The 17,466-nt window shown below is 38.5% G+C and overlaps 1 protein-coding gene across 1 annotated transcript in view; it reads left to right on the top strand.

The window, feature by feature from the left end:
• The window catches only part of GVQW3 (GVQW motif containing 3), a 42,727-nt gene that overhangs the window by 9,933 nt on the left and 15,328 nt on the right, over window positions 1-17,466 (top strand). The window contains 2 exon segments of the mRNA XM_036221843.1: window positions 15,323-15,374; window positions 15,377-15,812. Of these exon segments, the coding sequence (XP_036077736.1) occupies window positions 15,323-15,374; window positions 15,377-15,588 (264 nt within the window). The 3' untranslated portion in view covers window positions 15,589-15,812.

The raw sequence follows: 17,466 nt of genomic DNA, 5'->3' as shown, positions 1-17,466 counted from the left end.
CACTATCACGTCATTAGGGTTTATATTCCTAAACTCTAGACTTGTGTTTCTAGATGTTCTGAAAATTCTTAACACTTCACTTGTAAATGCCACTTTATTATGCCATGACATTTCCATAGTAACATATATTTCAAACAGGAAAACAGGAAGCCGTGTGTGTGTGTGTGTGTGTGTGTGTGTGTGTGTGTAGGTAAGTAGTAGAATACATTGGGGTCGGGTGGGGGGGGCACATTGTAAATTCTAGTTATGTCCCCTGAGAACAGAATGTCTTGTGGGCCCACCTGGAACTGGTGGTATCCACCACCCACCAAATGGCCCCATCCTGGAGTCATACTTTCTTTGATCCTCACATGTGGTCAGGTCCATGCCTTTCCCTTAAGATTTCTTAGTGTCACCTACTACCAGACAGAGGTGGGTGATCACCTACTTGTCACTTCACTGTCCTAAAGTCCATCCTCTACAGCGCTGCACATGTGCTTTTTTTTTTCTTTTTTCTTTTTCTTTCTTTATTTTTTTTTTTTTTTTTTTTTTTTTTTTTTTGCACATGTGCTATTTCATTTGGAGTTTGCAGAAAGCTGGAAGCTTTTGACACTAGCATTTGACATCCTCTGCGTGGACTCTCCCTGCTGCCATCCACCTGGCAATCTCCTACTCATCACTGAAGACTCAGCTTTACCATTGCTGTTCTCCAGCCCCTACCCCTCAGTAAAGCAGTCACCCCAGTGTACAATGCACATTTCTTATGCCAAGGAAACTATAACACTTTAACCAAACCTAATCGTTTGCAGAATGTTTTTCCACCCCTACCACCCCGTGAACTCTTCAAAAGCCAAGAGCATATACACTTACTCTCTGTTGTTCCCTGCATCCAGAATAAAGCTTGCCAGAAACTGCTCAATAAATATCTGATAGATGAATGAAAAAATAGACTTATATACAGATGTCAAATTACAATGTTATATAATTATAAAATATAATTGTATTAACCAATGTTACCCCAATAAACTTAATTTAAAAAAATAGACTCATGATAATCGATTTTCTATTGTGATAAAACACATAATATTCACCATTTTAACCATTTTGAAGTGCACATTTCAGTGGCATTTAGTACACTTACAATGTTATGCAACCATCACCACTGTTCTGTTCCAGAACATTTTCCCCACTCCAAAAAGGAAACTTGTGTCCATTGAACATTCATTCCCCATTTTTACTCTACCCTCAGTCCCTGGACACTACTAATCAACTTCCTGTCGCTATAGGTTTGCCTACTATGGAAGTTTCATATAAATGAAATTATGCAATATATGGCATTTTGTGTCTGGCTTCTTTCACTTAGCATATTTTCAAGATTCATCCATATTAAAACATCAGGATTTAATTCCTTTTTGAGAATACAATATTGTATTGATTTCTACATTTTATTTATCCATTTATCCATCAATGGACATTTGGGTTTCTACCTTTTGAATATTATGAATAATGCTGCTATGAACACGTATGTACAAGTTTTTGTTTGAACACCTGTTTTCAATTCTCTTGGGTATATACCTATGAATAGAATTGCTGGGTCCTATTGTAATTTTGTTTAACTTATTGAAAACCACGGGACTGTTTCTCACAGTCATTGCACAATTTTACATTCCCTCCAGCAGTGTATAAAGTGAAGCTTTCGACTTCTCTGGGTTCTTGCCAACACTTGTATTTTCCCTTAAAAAAATTTTTTTTTTAAATTATACCCATCCTGGTGAGTGTGAAGTAGTATGTCATTGTGGTTTTGATCTGCATTTCCCTAATAGCTAATGATGTTGAGTATCTTATGTTTGTTTTTTTGTTTTTTGTCTTTTGTTTTTGGCCAGGTGTGTATGTTCTTTAGAGAAATGCCTTTTTAAGTCATTTGCCCATTTTTTATTTGAGTTGTTTGTCTTTTTGTTGTTAGGTGGTAAGAGATCTCTATATATTCTGGATTCTAGACCCTTATCAGATATGTTATTTGCAAATATTTTCTGCCATTTCGTGGACTGTCTTTTCACTTTCTTGATAGTGACTTTTGATGCCCCAGAGTTTTACATTTTGATGAAATCCAATGTATCTATTTTTTTCTTTGGTTGCTTGTGTTAAGAAACCATTGTCATATCCAAAGTTATGAAGATTTATCCCTATGTTTTCTTTCAAGATTTTTATGGTTTTATCTATTATATTTAGGTCTTCAATCCATTTTGAGTCTTGGGGGTTTTTTGTATATGATGTGAAGTAAGTGTCCTACTTCATTCTTTTGCAGTGGATAGTCAGTTGTCCCTACACCATTTGTTGAAAAGGCTTCTTTCCCCATTGTCACATTTGTTTTTGAAATATATTTTCAAATTATAAGTCGACAATCCTTTTTTTTCTTCTTTTCTTTACCTTAAATATTTTGCTCCACTACCCTTTGGCTTGCATTGGTTCTAATGAAAAATTGTTTCTTTATTCCTCTGTGTGTGCTGTATCCTCTCTCAGTGTTCTTAAGACTTTTTCTTTATCATTGACTTTAGCAATTTGATTATAATATGTCCTGGTGTAGTTTTCTTCATATTTCTTGTGCTTGGAGTTCATTGACCTTGGATTTGTGGCCCTAAAGTTTTCATCAAATTTGGAAAACTTATGGCTATTATTTCTTTAAGTATTTTTTTTTGACCCTTTCCTTGAAGTCATTATGCTAAGTCCATTTTTTCTGTCTTTTTTTTTTTTTTCTGTTTTTGTGCCTTTTGTAGTTTCCATTGCTGTGTCTCTAAATTCACTAATCCTTTCTTCTGAAATGCCTAATCTATTTTTATACCATTCTGTGTATTTTTTTTTTTTGTCTCCAATATTGTAGTTCTCATCTCTATAAGTTCGATTTGGATCTTTTAAATAAGTTTTTTATTTTTGGAATTATTTTAGATTTGCAAAGATAGTATAGAGCATTCTTATATGTGCCTCATCCTGTTTCAGTTATTATCTTAACATTACTATAGGGCACGTAAAAACTAAGATACCAACATTGGTATATTACTATTAACCAAACCCTACATTTTTTCAGATTTCAACAATTTTTCCATTAATGTCTTTTTTTCTGTTCTAGGAACTAATTAAGGCTATATTTCAGTTAGTTGTTAACGTCTCTTTAGTCTCTTCTGACCCATGACAGTTTCTCAGTCTTTTTCTTGTTTTTCATGATCTTGAAAATTTTGAGGAGTACTCGTCATGTATTTTATAGCATACCCCTTAATTTGGGGTTTGTTTGATGTTTTCATGATTTGACTGGAGTTAGGGATTTTGGAAAAGAATAACATAGAGGCAAAGTGTCCTTCTTATAATTTCAAATTAGAGAGCACATGATAGCCAAATGACGTCATTGGCGATGTAAACTTTAATCATTTGGTTAAGGTAGCTTTTTTTCTGGATTTCCCTACCATGAAGCTATTTTTCCCTTTCCATACCATTCTTTGGAAGCAAGTCATTAAGTTTAGCCCACACTCAAGAGCTGAAGTTCTACCTCCTGGAAAAGGAATATCTACCTATATTGTTTGGAATTCTTCTGTATGGAAGAGTTTTTTACTTCCTTGTTCAATTATTTAATGTCAGTTTGGACATGTGCATATTTACTTTATATTTTGCGTTATAATTCAATACTATGTTATTTACTTTGTTGCTCAAATTATTCCAGATTTGGTCATTGAATGCTCTTTCTGGTTGGCTTCTGTGTTTCTTTGACATGCTCCCATCTTTTTGTTTTTGGAGCATTTTCTTACTTCCTGGTACTACAACGTGCTTCAGGATCATCTTGTTTTTCCTTCTTCAGATCTGCAATCAACCATTTTTCTAAGGACCCTTTTTATTGGAAAATGGTATTTAGAAACCAAAATACGAGCACTGAGTATGTTTGTTGATCCTGGGATTTGTGTCTTTTATATTTCCATGTCTCTACTTAATAAGCTCAGTTTTTATCTTCTTGTTCACATGGAATGCAGCTATAAACTTTTAATGTCCTCATCTGTCCATTCTACCTATCTTGGTTAGTTTCAGTTGACTGTTTTTTTATCCTCACATGAGTCCTTCTATATGTGTCCTTTGGCTTTTCAAAAATAGCTTTTGGCTATTACCTCTAAGGTATGTTAAATGAGACCAGAACAACATTAGTCTAGGGCTAATTTAACCCTATGGCAAACCTCACCTGATGCCTTGTGAAATATGCCTTGCTACTCTGAATGTTGGGAATAGAAACAAGACCTGTGCAATTTTCAAGAATGTTCTTTCTAGTCCTTTTAGATGGTTCTTTCTTTGGCATCAGATAGTTTCTATACAGGAATGTTGAAGACTTAAGGGAGACTCTTAGCAGATAGCCAGAACTCTATTCTCTTCGATATTCTTCCCTGTGAACTCGCCGCTTTCACCTCTCCGGATTCCTAGCTCCATCTCCTCAACTCAGGGAAACTATTGAGTTCTGTCGGTTTACCCTCTTGGCACTAAAACCTAGAAACCTTCTCCAAGAGGTAAGCAGGGACAATTACAGGGTTTACCCCACTTGTTTTTTCTCTTATGGATCATTGTCTTTAGTCTCCTGATGTCCAATGTCTTAAAAACTGTGTTTCATGTATTTTATCCAGGTTTCTAGCTTCTTCAAGTGGAGAGGTAAATCTAGTTCCAATTACTACAGAAGCAACAGTATAAGCATAGGAAATTAATAAACCCCAAGGCTATGATTAGTACACAGGCATGCATATTATAAGATTTAAAGAGGTACTATCATATAGTAAGACTAAGAGTAGCTATATACTTACTCTGGGCCAGTTATAACCTTTCTGGGCCTTAATTTCCTCATCTTAAAGTGGGGATCATAATGGACCTATCTCATTGGAAGTAGATGGGAATTAAGTTGATTAATACATGGAAAGCACTTGGAACAGTGCTTGGTTCACAGCAAGCATTTGATAAATATTAACTATTATTATTCTATGTAGTTGTTAAAAATGGCCAGCAAATTTGTTTGTGAGTTTCCTAGTGACCCTAGCAAAGTGGGAGTATCAGTTACATGATTTAATGTCCATAAAATATGTACAAAATGGTTGTACAAGAGAAGTAGAGGTGTCAGAATATTTCCCACATAAAATTCCTCATAAGAAAATGCTGTATATGCCTGTAAAGTATACCAGCCAGAGGGAATTTCCCAGGATTTTGTCTTTACTATCCTTCCAAGTGTCCAATAGCTTCACACCAGACTTCAGTTCAGTAAGAGTAATTCCACTGTGACTGAAATATTGCCGTATCTTTGGTTTGGCATAATCTAAAAATAAAATTTACAACTTCAAAACAAAACTTCTGAACCACATGTCATTTGAGCAATTCTCCATAAATATAGGAGGGTCAATTAGCAGACAATTACAATGGTTCAGGCGAGCGGCAACTAAAGCATGAGCCAAAGAACTAGCTGTAGGATGAAAGAGTTTTGGCGCGGAACCAACCCACCTACCGTGAGAATCCACAAGGCTTTGCAATGGACTCCATGTACAGACACAGGGAGAGAAACTTTCATGAGTATAGAAAGATGGAAAGCAAAAGGTTTGATTGTTGTTTTGTTCAAGCCTTCTGTAGCCTTACAGAAATTTTGTAAGCAACTCTATCAGCTACTGAGAGAGATGTGTTAAAATCTCCCAATATGTAGGAGATTTGTCCTATAATTTGTCTATTTCTCCTTGTAATTCTGTCTTACATATTTTGAAGCAATGTTTACAGTTCGAATATAGATTTTCTGGGTCATCATATCTTCCTGATGAACTGTCCCTTTTATCATTAAAGTATATGACTATCCTTAGTAATACTTTTTGCCTTTGAATCTGTTACTATTGTGTTATTTTACTTAGAATTTGCCTAGTATATATTTCCTCATTCTTTTATAATTTCTGTGTCATTATCTTATGAATTTATTCTTGTAATTGATGTACAGCTGGATTTTTAAAAATTCAATCTGAGAATCTTTGTATTTTGGTAGGCATGTTTGTATTTCTTATTATGATGATATATTAGGGCTATTTTCTCCCTTGTTTTGTTTTGTCTATTTGCCTTGTGTTTTCTTTATTCTCTTATCTTGCTGTCTTTTGATTTGGTTGTTTATATTCTCACTAGTGGTTTGGCAATAATACATTCTAATTCTATTCTTTCAGTGGGCGTTCTTACATTACTAATGTACATACTTGACAACATCATTAAGTTAATCACTATCTCTAACTCATTGTGAAGATTTCAGAAGCTTTAGAATTCTTTAATTCTGCTCTCCACCCCCTTCTGTCTTCCAAGTAATTTGGTTTTTAGTACTTTTAACCACCATTAGATGTTTTAAGAGCCAGTTATTTATTTAGATTTACAAATCTGTATACCAATTTCTTCGCCCACCTTTCTTTAGTCCTTTCTTTTTATAAAAATATAACTTACATACAATAAAATTCACCCATTTAAAGTATACAATTCAATCATTTTTAGTAGATTCATAAAATTATGTAAATGTCATGACTAATTTTAGGATATTTTTATCATCCCCAAAGAAATCTAATACCAATTACCAGTCATTCTCCATTCCCCCCTATCCCCAACCCCTGGCAACTACTAACCTACTTTCTGTCTCAATGGATTTGCTTATTCTGGAAATTTCATATAAATGCAATCATACAACATGTAGTCTTTTTGTGTCTCCCTGGCTTTTTTCACTTAACAGAATGTTTTCAAGGTTCATCTATGTTGGAGCTGAGCACTTCATTCTTTTTTGTGCCAGAATAGTATTCCATTGTATGAATGTACCACGTTTATTTATGCATTCATTAGTCGATGGGCACTTGGGTTGTGTACACTTTTTAGCTATTATGCATAATGCTGCTATAAACATTTATTACAATTTTGTGTGTGTGTGTGTGTGTGTGTACATATGTTTTTAAGTTCTCTTGGCTATATACCTAGGGGTGGAACCCAATTTCTTGCAATCAGTGTGCTGATAAGTATTTTTTAATCAGCTGTCATGTAGTAAGGGGTAGGGGAGACCAGCTTTGTAGCATTTGTTGATCTCTGGATGGTAAATACTCAGGTTACTAATGTGATGTCACCAAATGTAGAGATAGGAAGAGATGTGCAGTAGCACACTATTCTTTAGTAGGTCTACCATATAGATACAGAAGGTATGACTAACCTCAATAGCAAAATTATAGTAAAATAAGAAGTAATGCATGGTGAGGACTTTTTACCTTTATTTTTTAAATATTTAATTGTAAGTTTATATAATTAAATTTCTAATAATGGCCACATTTAACAACCGGTTCGTAAAATTCCTATAATTTCAACGGTCAGCTTTCTGGGCTTATGTGAGCTGGCGAGAGCACCTCACTTGCATTCTACTCCTCGCATCTCGCTTCTTTCTGGACTGAATATTCTTCTTGCTGGAGTATATTTATCAGTGTTCTTTCAGCAAGAGTTTTTGTGAAGTAAACTCATTGTCTTTGTCTGAAAATTTAGCTCTCACTTACAAATTTAACTGTGTATAGAATTCTGGTTTGATATTTATTTTCTTTCCACACTGTGAAGATCCTCCTGTATTTTGGCTATCGTTGTTGATGATAAGAAGGCTGCTGTCATTGTAGTTAACATACTTTTTGGTCATATGTTCCTTTTCACTGAGGACTTTTATATTTTTCTCTTTGACATGTGGTTTTGCAGTTTCATTAGGGTGTGACTAGTTGTGAAATTGTTTATTGACTATCTTGGTATGTTTCTTCAATTCTGGAATATTATCAACCTTTGTAATGGGTAATTTTAGGTGTCAACTTGACTGGGCCATGAAGAGCCCAGATATTTGATCAAGCATTATCCTGGTGTGTCTGTGAGAATGTTTTCAGATGAGATTAACATTTGAATCAGTAGACCGAGCATAGCAAGTTGCCCTCCGTAATGTAGGTGGCTCTCATCCAATCAGGCCTGAATAGAACAAAAAAGTTGACCCTCCCAGGAGTAAGAAGGAACTATTCCTGTCTGGGTATTTGAGCTGGGAAATCATTCTTTTCTTACCTTTAGACTCAAATTGAAATATCAGCTCCTCTTGAGTCTTGATCCTGTTGGCTTTCAAACTGCAAACTTACATCATTGGCTCTCTTGGTTCTCAGGCCTTTAGACTCAGACTGGAAGCACTCCTTTGGGTCTCCTGAGTCTCCAGCTTGCCAACTACAGATCTCGGGACTTATCAGCCTCCATAATTGTGTGAGTCAATTTCTTATAATAAATAAATATATATGTATATGTATATGCATATATATGGTATAGAGGTATGATACAGATTTTTTTCATACACATGTGTTGGTTCTGTTTCTTTGGAGAAGAACCCTGACTAATATAGCTATAAGATTTTTAAAAATTGATTTCGCACCATCCCCCCTATTAAATCTTTCTGGAATTCCTATTACACATATGTTTGACTTTCTCTTTTTATCCTTCATATCTCTTAAATTCTTGTTCATGTTTTCTATCTCTTTCTGTCTCTTTACTCCATTTTGGGTGCTTTCTTCCAGTGTCTCTTTTAACTAACTTCTTCATCAGCTAGATCTAAGATGTTGTTTAACTTTTCCTTTGAGTTTTTCATTTTAGTGACTATGTTTTTCATTTCTGGAAGTTGATATGATTTTTTTAAAAATCTCCCAACTCTTTTTCCCCCTCATACTATTCTGTTCTTCTATTACGGTTTCTTTTCCTCCTCTTATCTATTTTAATCATCTTAATGTAATCTTTTCCAGATAGTTCTATTTTTACCCTTCTTCTCTCTAGTTGGTTGTGTTTGTTGACTCTCCATCTTCGTCATCTTTCCTCACATGGTTTGTTACTTTTTGTGCGCATCTTTATCAGAGATTGCTTTCCCTAGTGGATTATACAAGCCCTGAATTGTTAGGCATCCCTATAGAGCTATTTTGGATTTACAGCAGCCCTAACCTAGGAATTTTAACAGTCTGGACCAATTTTTATGTTAAGTTTTCTCAGTAGGTGCCTACATAAACAGGTAGAGAACATTTAAACCCCCATACGCATTTGGTGGAGATTGGGATTTCTGTATCTTACAAGTGCCATTTTTTTTCTCACGCAAGGCCTCTTTAGACCTCAAGCTTCTTTGCAACTTCTCTTACCCTGGGATACAGTTTTTCCAGTCTCCTTTTTCATGGAGGGAACAGAGCTTCCAATGGCAGGGCTTTATGCAGGGGGCTCAGCTCAAACTTCCTTACCTGGCTGGGACTGGAGCCCCATCTCCTACTCTTTAGTGTACAGTGTGACCATGGCCTACAGCTCCCAGGATCTATAGCTAAGTGTGACATCCCTTCGTGCTGCTAAGGCACATCATCTGTACCCTGTTTTTCATTTCTCATATCTGAGAGTTCTCTTTATAGTTTTCAAATTTGGCAATAAAAATATAACATTTCTGTTATAGTTCATCCATCATCTCCTTGTGTCTGTAGCAAGTGATGGAATGCAAGACCCATCTACACTAGCATATTTGGCCATGTTTCTACAAGTTGCCAGATTAGAAACAATAATTCTCTGAGAAAGACATTTATTGTCTCCATTTTATAGATAACTGAAACTCAGAACGGTTGTCTAAATTGCCAAAGCAATAAAACTTTATATGGGGAAATGGGTTTTGTGTTCAGTCTTGTTTGTCTACAAAACCCATGCTAGATATCTAGGCATTTTAAAGGTAGCTCAGTATCTGGCTTCTCTCCATTGTTAGCCTTTATGGACAATTAACCCCTGGCATTTTGTTGAAGCAAAGACTCTGGAAAAGAGTGCTCCCCCTACTAGGTAAGGCTGTTTTGAGAGAAGGAATGGGCATGTACAGCAAGCCATGGAAGCCTGAACCTGAGAGCTGCTGATAAGAGCATTTAGCTGGGAGGCCATGAAAGCCAACAGGCATATGTGCCACCATCTAGAAGCATTCCCAAGCTCACATGTGCAGTTGGCAGTAAAGGGGACATAGCAAGGGTTCTGCACATATTTTTGGCTTGCCTCTGGGATAAGGTGGGAGAAAGAGGAAGCTCAGGCCATGGAAGGATTTACCTGTAATTTCTGCAGAGTTTGGGGATGTCAGCAGAGACTGGCATATTCTGAGGCTTTTCACTTCACTCCTGAGCCTGGGGGCACTTCTTGCCCAGTGCATCTTGCATGGAGCCTAGCCCTGAGCAGGCGTGGTAGACCAATGGAGATCAGTTCAGGTCTAACTGAGGGAAAAGACACTTCAAGTACCTACTTTAATGGACCTTAATGAGGTGCACTGGTTACACAAGTGATGGGATAGAGGACAGAGATGCATCCCAGAGTTTAGCAAGAGCAGGAAACCACTGCAACCCATAAGGCAAAGGGACAGAGAAGGGAGGCATTCACCAGGGCACAGGCACCAGGTGACCAGAAGCTCGAACCCTATCAGGCCTATCAGTAGAAGAAAGAGCCATGAAGAAAATGTAGCTAGAGATTCCACTGAGGCAGATGGGAAGGAGAAGAAACACCCTGGCTCTTCCTCCCCCTTCCATCAACCCCCAGTCTCCTGATAGTACCTCCCTTTGGTCAAACTCAGATGGAAGTCCAATGTCTTGGAATCTGGGTTTGAAGGCTGAATGGACTGACTTCCCTGTGTTACAGAGCAGAGCAGGAGAGGACTAGGGGATGGGTCTGAGAAAAACAGGCCCAAGACTGGCAAAATAAGAAAGGAAGGGAGGGAGGGAAGGAGGAAGGGAGGGAGGGAGGAAGGAAGGAAGGAAGGAAGGAAGGAAGGAGGGAAGGAAGGGAAGAGAAGACATGCCTATATGTAACATATAAGCATTCTAAAATACTTGTATCTTTTCGCAATTAAAAAGAATCTTAGGATAAAAGTTGCCTTCCTTACAGAGTTTTTGGATCAAATGACAACATGGATGTTAAAATCTTTTGAAAACTGCCAAGTGCTACCTAAATATGAAATAACCATCATTAATATCATTAGTTCTTTTAGAGAAAGGAATTATACATGAATGAATGTAAATAAAAACACTTTATTGAGCATCTATTATGTGTGGACACTGTATGCATGTGTATTTGAATATTTTTAGCTGCAAGTAATGATAACTAACCATGACTTAAACAAATGGGTAGTTATTTTCTGACATACCAAGAAATCCAGAGGTGCTCCTTTGTCCTTTACGTCCTGATTACAGGGGCTGTGATGCCCAGCCATCACCTCCAAGTTCAAGGCAGGAAAATGTTGGGGTAGAAATACAGTTCAGACTAAGCAGTCTTGTTTCATCAGGAAAGCAAAAGCTCTCCCAATAACTCCCAGCAGAATTTTACCTAAATCTCATTGGCTAGAACTGGGCTACACAATCAACCTAACTACAAGGGAGCTGTACTGGTAGGTAGGTAGCAAGGGAGAAATGGTTTCTGGGTGGCCAACCAAAGGGGTCTGCCACATACATATAAAGCATAGTACTTGGCACAGAGTAAGTGTTCAACACATGTTAGTTATTTTGTGTGCTCTGTGTGTGCGCATATCTGTGTGTGGTTACATGTGTTCTACATTTCTCCAAACAATTCTGTGAGGTAGGCTACTCTATAAATGAAGCCTAACATGCAGCTGGTAAAAGGCAGAACCAGGCTTCAGACCCAGCTCTTTCTGACTGTAGTCTAAGAGCTCTTTCCATTGCCATGTCATACCCCACCCTCCCCTTAAACTGGCTCTCCTAGGTCCTGGTCTTGGAATCACATCAGACCCAAAGCAGACTTGGTGGAGAGAGAAGGTGGAAAAGGATCAACTCTGAAATAAGTTGACACCTGTCTCTGGGACTATACACTGAGTAATGATGAAGTCATGAGAAGAGATTCCATAATTACACATGCTTGACTTGTGCCTCTACCTGTGTAGTCACTAGAATGGTCGCACTGGGGGGTTTGGCACGTGTTCTGATGATACCAATACTGCCCAGAACTCCTGTGATACTTTCCTTTACAAGTCATGAAAAGATCTCAATCCCATTACTGTAAAATTACACCTCATTTCTTACCCCAAACTCAGCTGCAGCTCCTCATCTCATTTACCATGAGTTTCAAATGGCTTTTGACTGTTGCCAAGAATAAAAAATCATTCCCCAAAGACGGAATTGTATTATAATTTAGAGGCAAAAGAATGGCTTGAATGCTCTACAGGCAATTTTCAAATCAAAATTATAGAAATCTTTAAAGTAGCAGAAGCACTGTTGAAATAACTACACCCTCCAGGTTGATATCTTGGAAGAAGTCAACTCTTAAGTTTGGTTGTATAATTTCTGCTGTTTAAGAAAAATTACCTTGAGGGGTGTTGTGAAAAGAACATTGAACTTTGTAAAGATACCAGTGGTATAATACTTAGTGCAGGTCAGGACACTGTGAGATGGGCCCACTCATGCATTGGCGGAATTATAAATTGATATCACTTTCTCGGAGCAATTTGGCAGTGAGCACCAAGAACCTTTAAATCAATACTTTAAGTCAGTTGACCTAGAAATTCCATTCCTAGGACTCTTTCTTAGGGAAATAGTCAAAGAAGTGGACAAAGATTTATGTATACAGTTATTCATTTTATTTGTAGAATAATAAAAAGTAAATAACTCAAATCCCACAATGGGGAAATTGTTGGGTAAATTGTAGTGTACTGATTAAATGAAATAATGCAGCCATTTAAAATTACATTTTTAAAGAATTGTCAACAATGTTTGAAAATGTGATAAAATCAGACTTTATAACTCCATGCATTTTATAGTCCTATTTTTACTTTCTATTTGCTAAAAAAAAAAAAGAAAAAAGAAAAAAGAAAAAAAAAAAAGGCTCAAGATAGACTCATGTTACCAGAGGCTTTATCTGGGTGATGAAATTATGGGTGATTTAAAATATTCTTCATTATACTTTTATATATACAGTTTTTGATCATTGTAACTATAAATATTACTTTTAAAATTAGTAAAATATGTATAATGAAAATTACTTTTCAAAGAAGGAAGGTGTTTTACTGAGAGAGAAGACATCTGCCCCCAAGAAGCTGATAGTTTATGGAGGAAGTGAGACACACACACAAATTTATTAAAAGGTAATAAAGGCTCTAATCTCTGCCTGGGAGAGCTGAAGGTAGTGAAAAGAGGTAACATTTAAGCAGGGTCTTGAAGTTCTCTAGGGCTTTGTAAATTGTTTAGCACTATGTAAGTGCGAGGTAGTTTGGGGCCTTTATTATTACTGTCAAAGTTTACCTCATATAAAGCTCTCTTTCTTGTCTCTTTCCCATGCTCCCTAAAGCCCAGGATCCCTGGGACAGGAAGCAGCAGCAGTTAAACAGTCACACATCAGTTCTCCAGCAAGCGAACTGAGGTACATCAACTGAGGAGCAGATCCAGGACCAGAGGACATAAAATTATCTGGGAGCAGGGCCAGGAGGGTGCTGGTGGGTAAACAATTCCCCCTTATTTGCCCCACTGGAAAGGCTAACTTTGCTTGGGGCCTCCACTCTGAGCTATGGGGCCATCTCTACCTGGGGATGGTAAAAACCAAGAATGAGCATCATACATCAGTCTGTGATTTACATTGGCAGGAAATGGTGTGTCAGATGTCCTTATAGTCTCCAGACAGGGCACAGTAGAAAGAAAGGGTGTGAGTGAGGGGACCAGGAAGAGTGGCGACAGATGATTTGTTTGGGAATAATTAGAAGCTCGGGGTTGGAAGGGATTTAAAAGTTATCTAATTTAATCTTCCTGTTTCCTTTTCCAACATCCTTATCACATTGTCATCCTTCTCTGCCTTTGGGGTGCAGCTCAGAGGCCACCTCTTATATTACCTCCTACTTCAGACATTCATTCATCATTGTTCAGTTTTATGAGGAAGAAAAATTCAATGCCCTCTGTGTACCAAGCAGTGGGCTTATAGTTCTTTGAATACAGTATGCCCTCCTGTGCCTCATGTCATTTATTTATTTATTCATGCAACAAACATATATTGAATACCTATACTATGCCTTGCAATGTCCTAGATATTGTAGTTGAGTGGAGAAAAAGACAGCCAAGATATGTTCTCATGGACATATCATACTAATGGGGGAGACATACAATAAACCAAGGAACAGATAAGAAAATATCAGGTTATAAATGTCAAGGAGTCAGCTTTGGGAAAAACTGGAGGAAGACTTTCCATACAAAGAGAGGAGCTGATTCTAAGATCTTAAGGAATACCTTTGTTTGCTCTAGGAAAAAAAGAAGGAAATTAGCATTATGCAAATGAAAATCTCATGTTTTAGGACTTGACTCAAGCGCTGCCTCTTCAGGCAAATGTCTCTTGATTTCCCCAGGTAGAAGTGACCGCTGTCTCTTCTCCCCATTGCCTCTGAGTAGGCTTCTGTCAGCACAGCTGTAACAATTTGCCATTCTCACCACACTATAGCATCGCTACCCCTTAGTGGACCTCTTAGGGCAGAGCTTCCTAACTCAATCCCTAATTCCCAGTACAGAGCCTGGCACAGAATCTGTGATCAGTAAACATTTGTTCCTTGAATATATGAACTCTCACTAAGCATTCTATCAGAACCTCTCTGATTATTCAGAATTAGCAACCATTTCTTGACCAGTGCCAGGTGCTACACAGGGTCCTTTTAACTCTAACTCTTAGAAGCCTCACAGCCGCTTTGTACAGTGAGAATTATTGTCCTATTCTGTAAAGCTCAGAGAATCAAAGTGACTTCTGAGGTGGCTCAATCATAAGAATCAGCTGGGATTTAAACCCAAGTTCTCATGACGTCAAATCCCAGTGCTTTGTCCTGTATGTCATGCACCCATCATCATTAGTTCATCTGTGGACCTGTCTTCTCTTCTCCTGGACAACATTTCCCTGAGGCAAGGCTCCACTCTGTGTTCTGCATGAGCCCAGAACAGCGCTTTGTATTTGTACAGACTCAATACATGTGTCTTAACCATCCGAGGGGTAGAAAAGGAAATATGAACATGTGAATGAATGCTTCACCCATAGTGAACTAGCCTCATATCAGTTTATATAGAACGGTTACGGGCTGGAGGGAGAGCTGTTTCTGAGGGGATACCTCCGGGCCCATCTGTGAAAGCTGAGTGTGCCGTCTCTGTAGTAAAGCACTCATTTCTTAGAAATCACACCTTTCACTCAGTTGTACATCTCAGCAGGCAGGCAGGGGCACGGGGGATGGGGGGGGCGGTGGTTAACATGCATGGCTTCCAGTGAGTTGAGAAAATAAGGTTAGGTTTCGATTCAGATAGTTATTTGTGTTTTCTAGGTCTGCACGGTCGATAAATTTTCAACGAGCAGTGATTCTGTTCCTCATCTTTCATGCTTTATGGGACTTCAGGGAATGAAAGCATAACATCCTGCTTTCCCATAAGTTCTTTGGCTGCTACCTTGGCACCAATTAAAGACATGTCTATGCAATTAATCAAAACCAATTTGGAAGCACTCTGGTGCTGCTCCTCTGATGTGCTGCCTGCTCCACATACAGTAGTTCCTCAGCTGCAGCCATGGAGCCAGGCACATAGGAGCTTTTGATGAACTGGTCGTGCCGGCCCCAAGTGTTAACTATGTCATCTGACATGACTAATGAGGCTCCCAACTCGATCTGCATGAGCAGAACAGCCCTGCTGTCTGGAGGAGGGTCAGTTTCCGCAGCCAGCCTGGGAAGAGGCTGCAACGTGCATGGTACACATTCCATCATGTCAGCTGGAGTCCTGGAGGCCTCTAGTGTTGGAGCTGGGAGTCGTCCACCAGGAGAGGTATGGAAACTGTGGGCCAGGCTCTGTGCTGGGTGCTGGTGGGAATGTGACCCAATTTAAACTTCTAGCTCAGCCTCCTCATTTTACAGACATGGAAACCAAGACCCAGCAAAAGTGTGGGGATCACTAGACGACTGAACTTTGGGGAGAGAAATAAAGGAGAAGGGATGGTCCTTATCCTTGAGGAGTTAATCCCCTAAATGAGCAGATATACAGCCATGGGAGGAACAACTGGGGCTGGATGCAAGTACATCTTATCAAGGGTTAAACCAGAGGTTTGCTTCCTTCATTCTGCAATTGTTTTTTAAGGGGGAAAGAGTGTGTATTTTTATTACCTCTACAACCTCCAAAGCATAGGGTTTGGAGTCAAGAGATCTAGGTTTGAGTCTCAGCTCTACTTTAAGTTGATGTAATTTTGAGCAAATCAGTTCATTTTTCTGAGCTTTGGTTTCCTTGGCTGTAACATTGGGACAAGCCGATTACTATTGCCCACCCAGTCTACTTCCTAAAGTCCTTGTGGGACCCAGCAGAGTTAATGTATGTGAAAGTGTAAGTAAGAGTCTCTGCACGTGTTAGTTATTGTTCATAGTGTTACAACCTTTAATGACCACTGACTGAAATCTCTGGAATATGGATCCACAGCTGTATTGAACTCTCTTTCTCTTCCTGCCCCTTCAAAATGCACAGGAAATAAATGGGTATAAAACTGATTTGTCATCTGTCCACAGTCTTAGCAGCTTTCCCAGAGAGTCCACAACACAGAGAGAGGAAGAATTCAGCCATTTTAATTTAATGTCATTCCATACATTACTGAGCACCTACCATATACCAGACATTGGCCACACTGTGTATGGAATCGGAGTTGGATAAAATATATTCTTTGCCCACCTTGACAAGCTTACCAGTTAGTGGGAGAAACAGACATGGACATAAATAACTATAACATACTGCAGAAAAATACGATTGCCACAGGAAAGGTACAAATCAAGTGTAATGGGAGCCAGAGGAGACTAAGAAAGTTCCTCAAGGAAGAGGTATTAAAGGATGGACAGGATTTAGCTTTGCTAGGAAACATGAGAAAGGGCACTCCAGACTGAGGGAACAGAACAGGCAAATGCATGGAATCCTAAAAGAACTGGTTATCTAGAGGTCATAATAAAATCAAGTGAAGTATGGATGGGGCATAAAAAAAGGAAAAAATTACTGGGCTCCAGCTCTGAAATCTGAGCATAGAGGTTGACCATTTTTCACTCTTCTCTTTGCTGACTCTGTCCGTCAATCCCATACTGGCCTTTCCCCCAGCAACACTGAACCGGAGCCTCAGACAGGAGAGCCAAAGCTATGAACAGGGAACAACAATAATCATTACATGCAAAGTGTCCTGGGGTGGGAAGTTCTAGTCATAGCCACACCTCCCCAGCCCAGGTGAGAGCTTCACGGGAAGGTAGCAATGACACTAATATCTGGAGCGTGATGGTAAAGACCCACTGCATTTCTCTCCTTCCTTCCTTTGTCCAGAAGGGGCTAACTTCTTTATGAGTACTGTCATCAGATGGCTTTGGAAGGCCAGGAACTGCGGCTGCATTCAAGGCATGGCCATGGGCCACCTCAAGGGCTCATATTTTTTCAGTTTCCATTTTTCATTGTAAAATGT

This window comes from Rousettus aegyptiacus, unplaced genomic scaffold, assembly GCF_014176215.1.
Source record: "Rousettus aegyptiacus isolate mRouAeg1 unplaced genomic scaffold, mRouAeg1.p scaffold_m13_p_5, whole genome shotgun sequence".
In the NCBI taxonomy this organism is placed as follows: Eukaryota; Metazoa; Chordata; class Mammalia; order Chiroptera; family Pteropodidae; genus Rousettus; species Rousettus aegyptiacus.
This window is presented reverse-complemented; position numbering and strand designations above follow the sequence as displayed.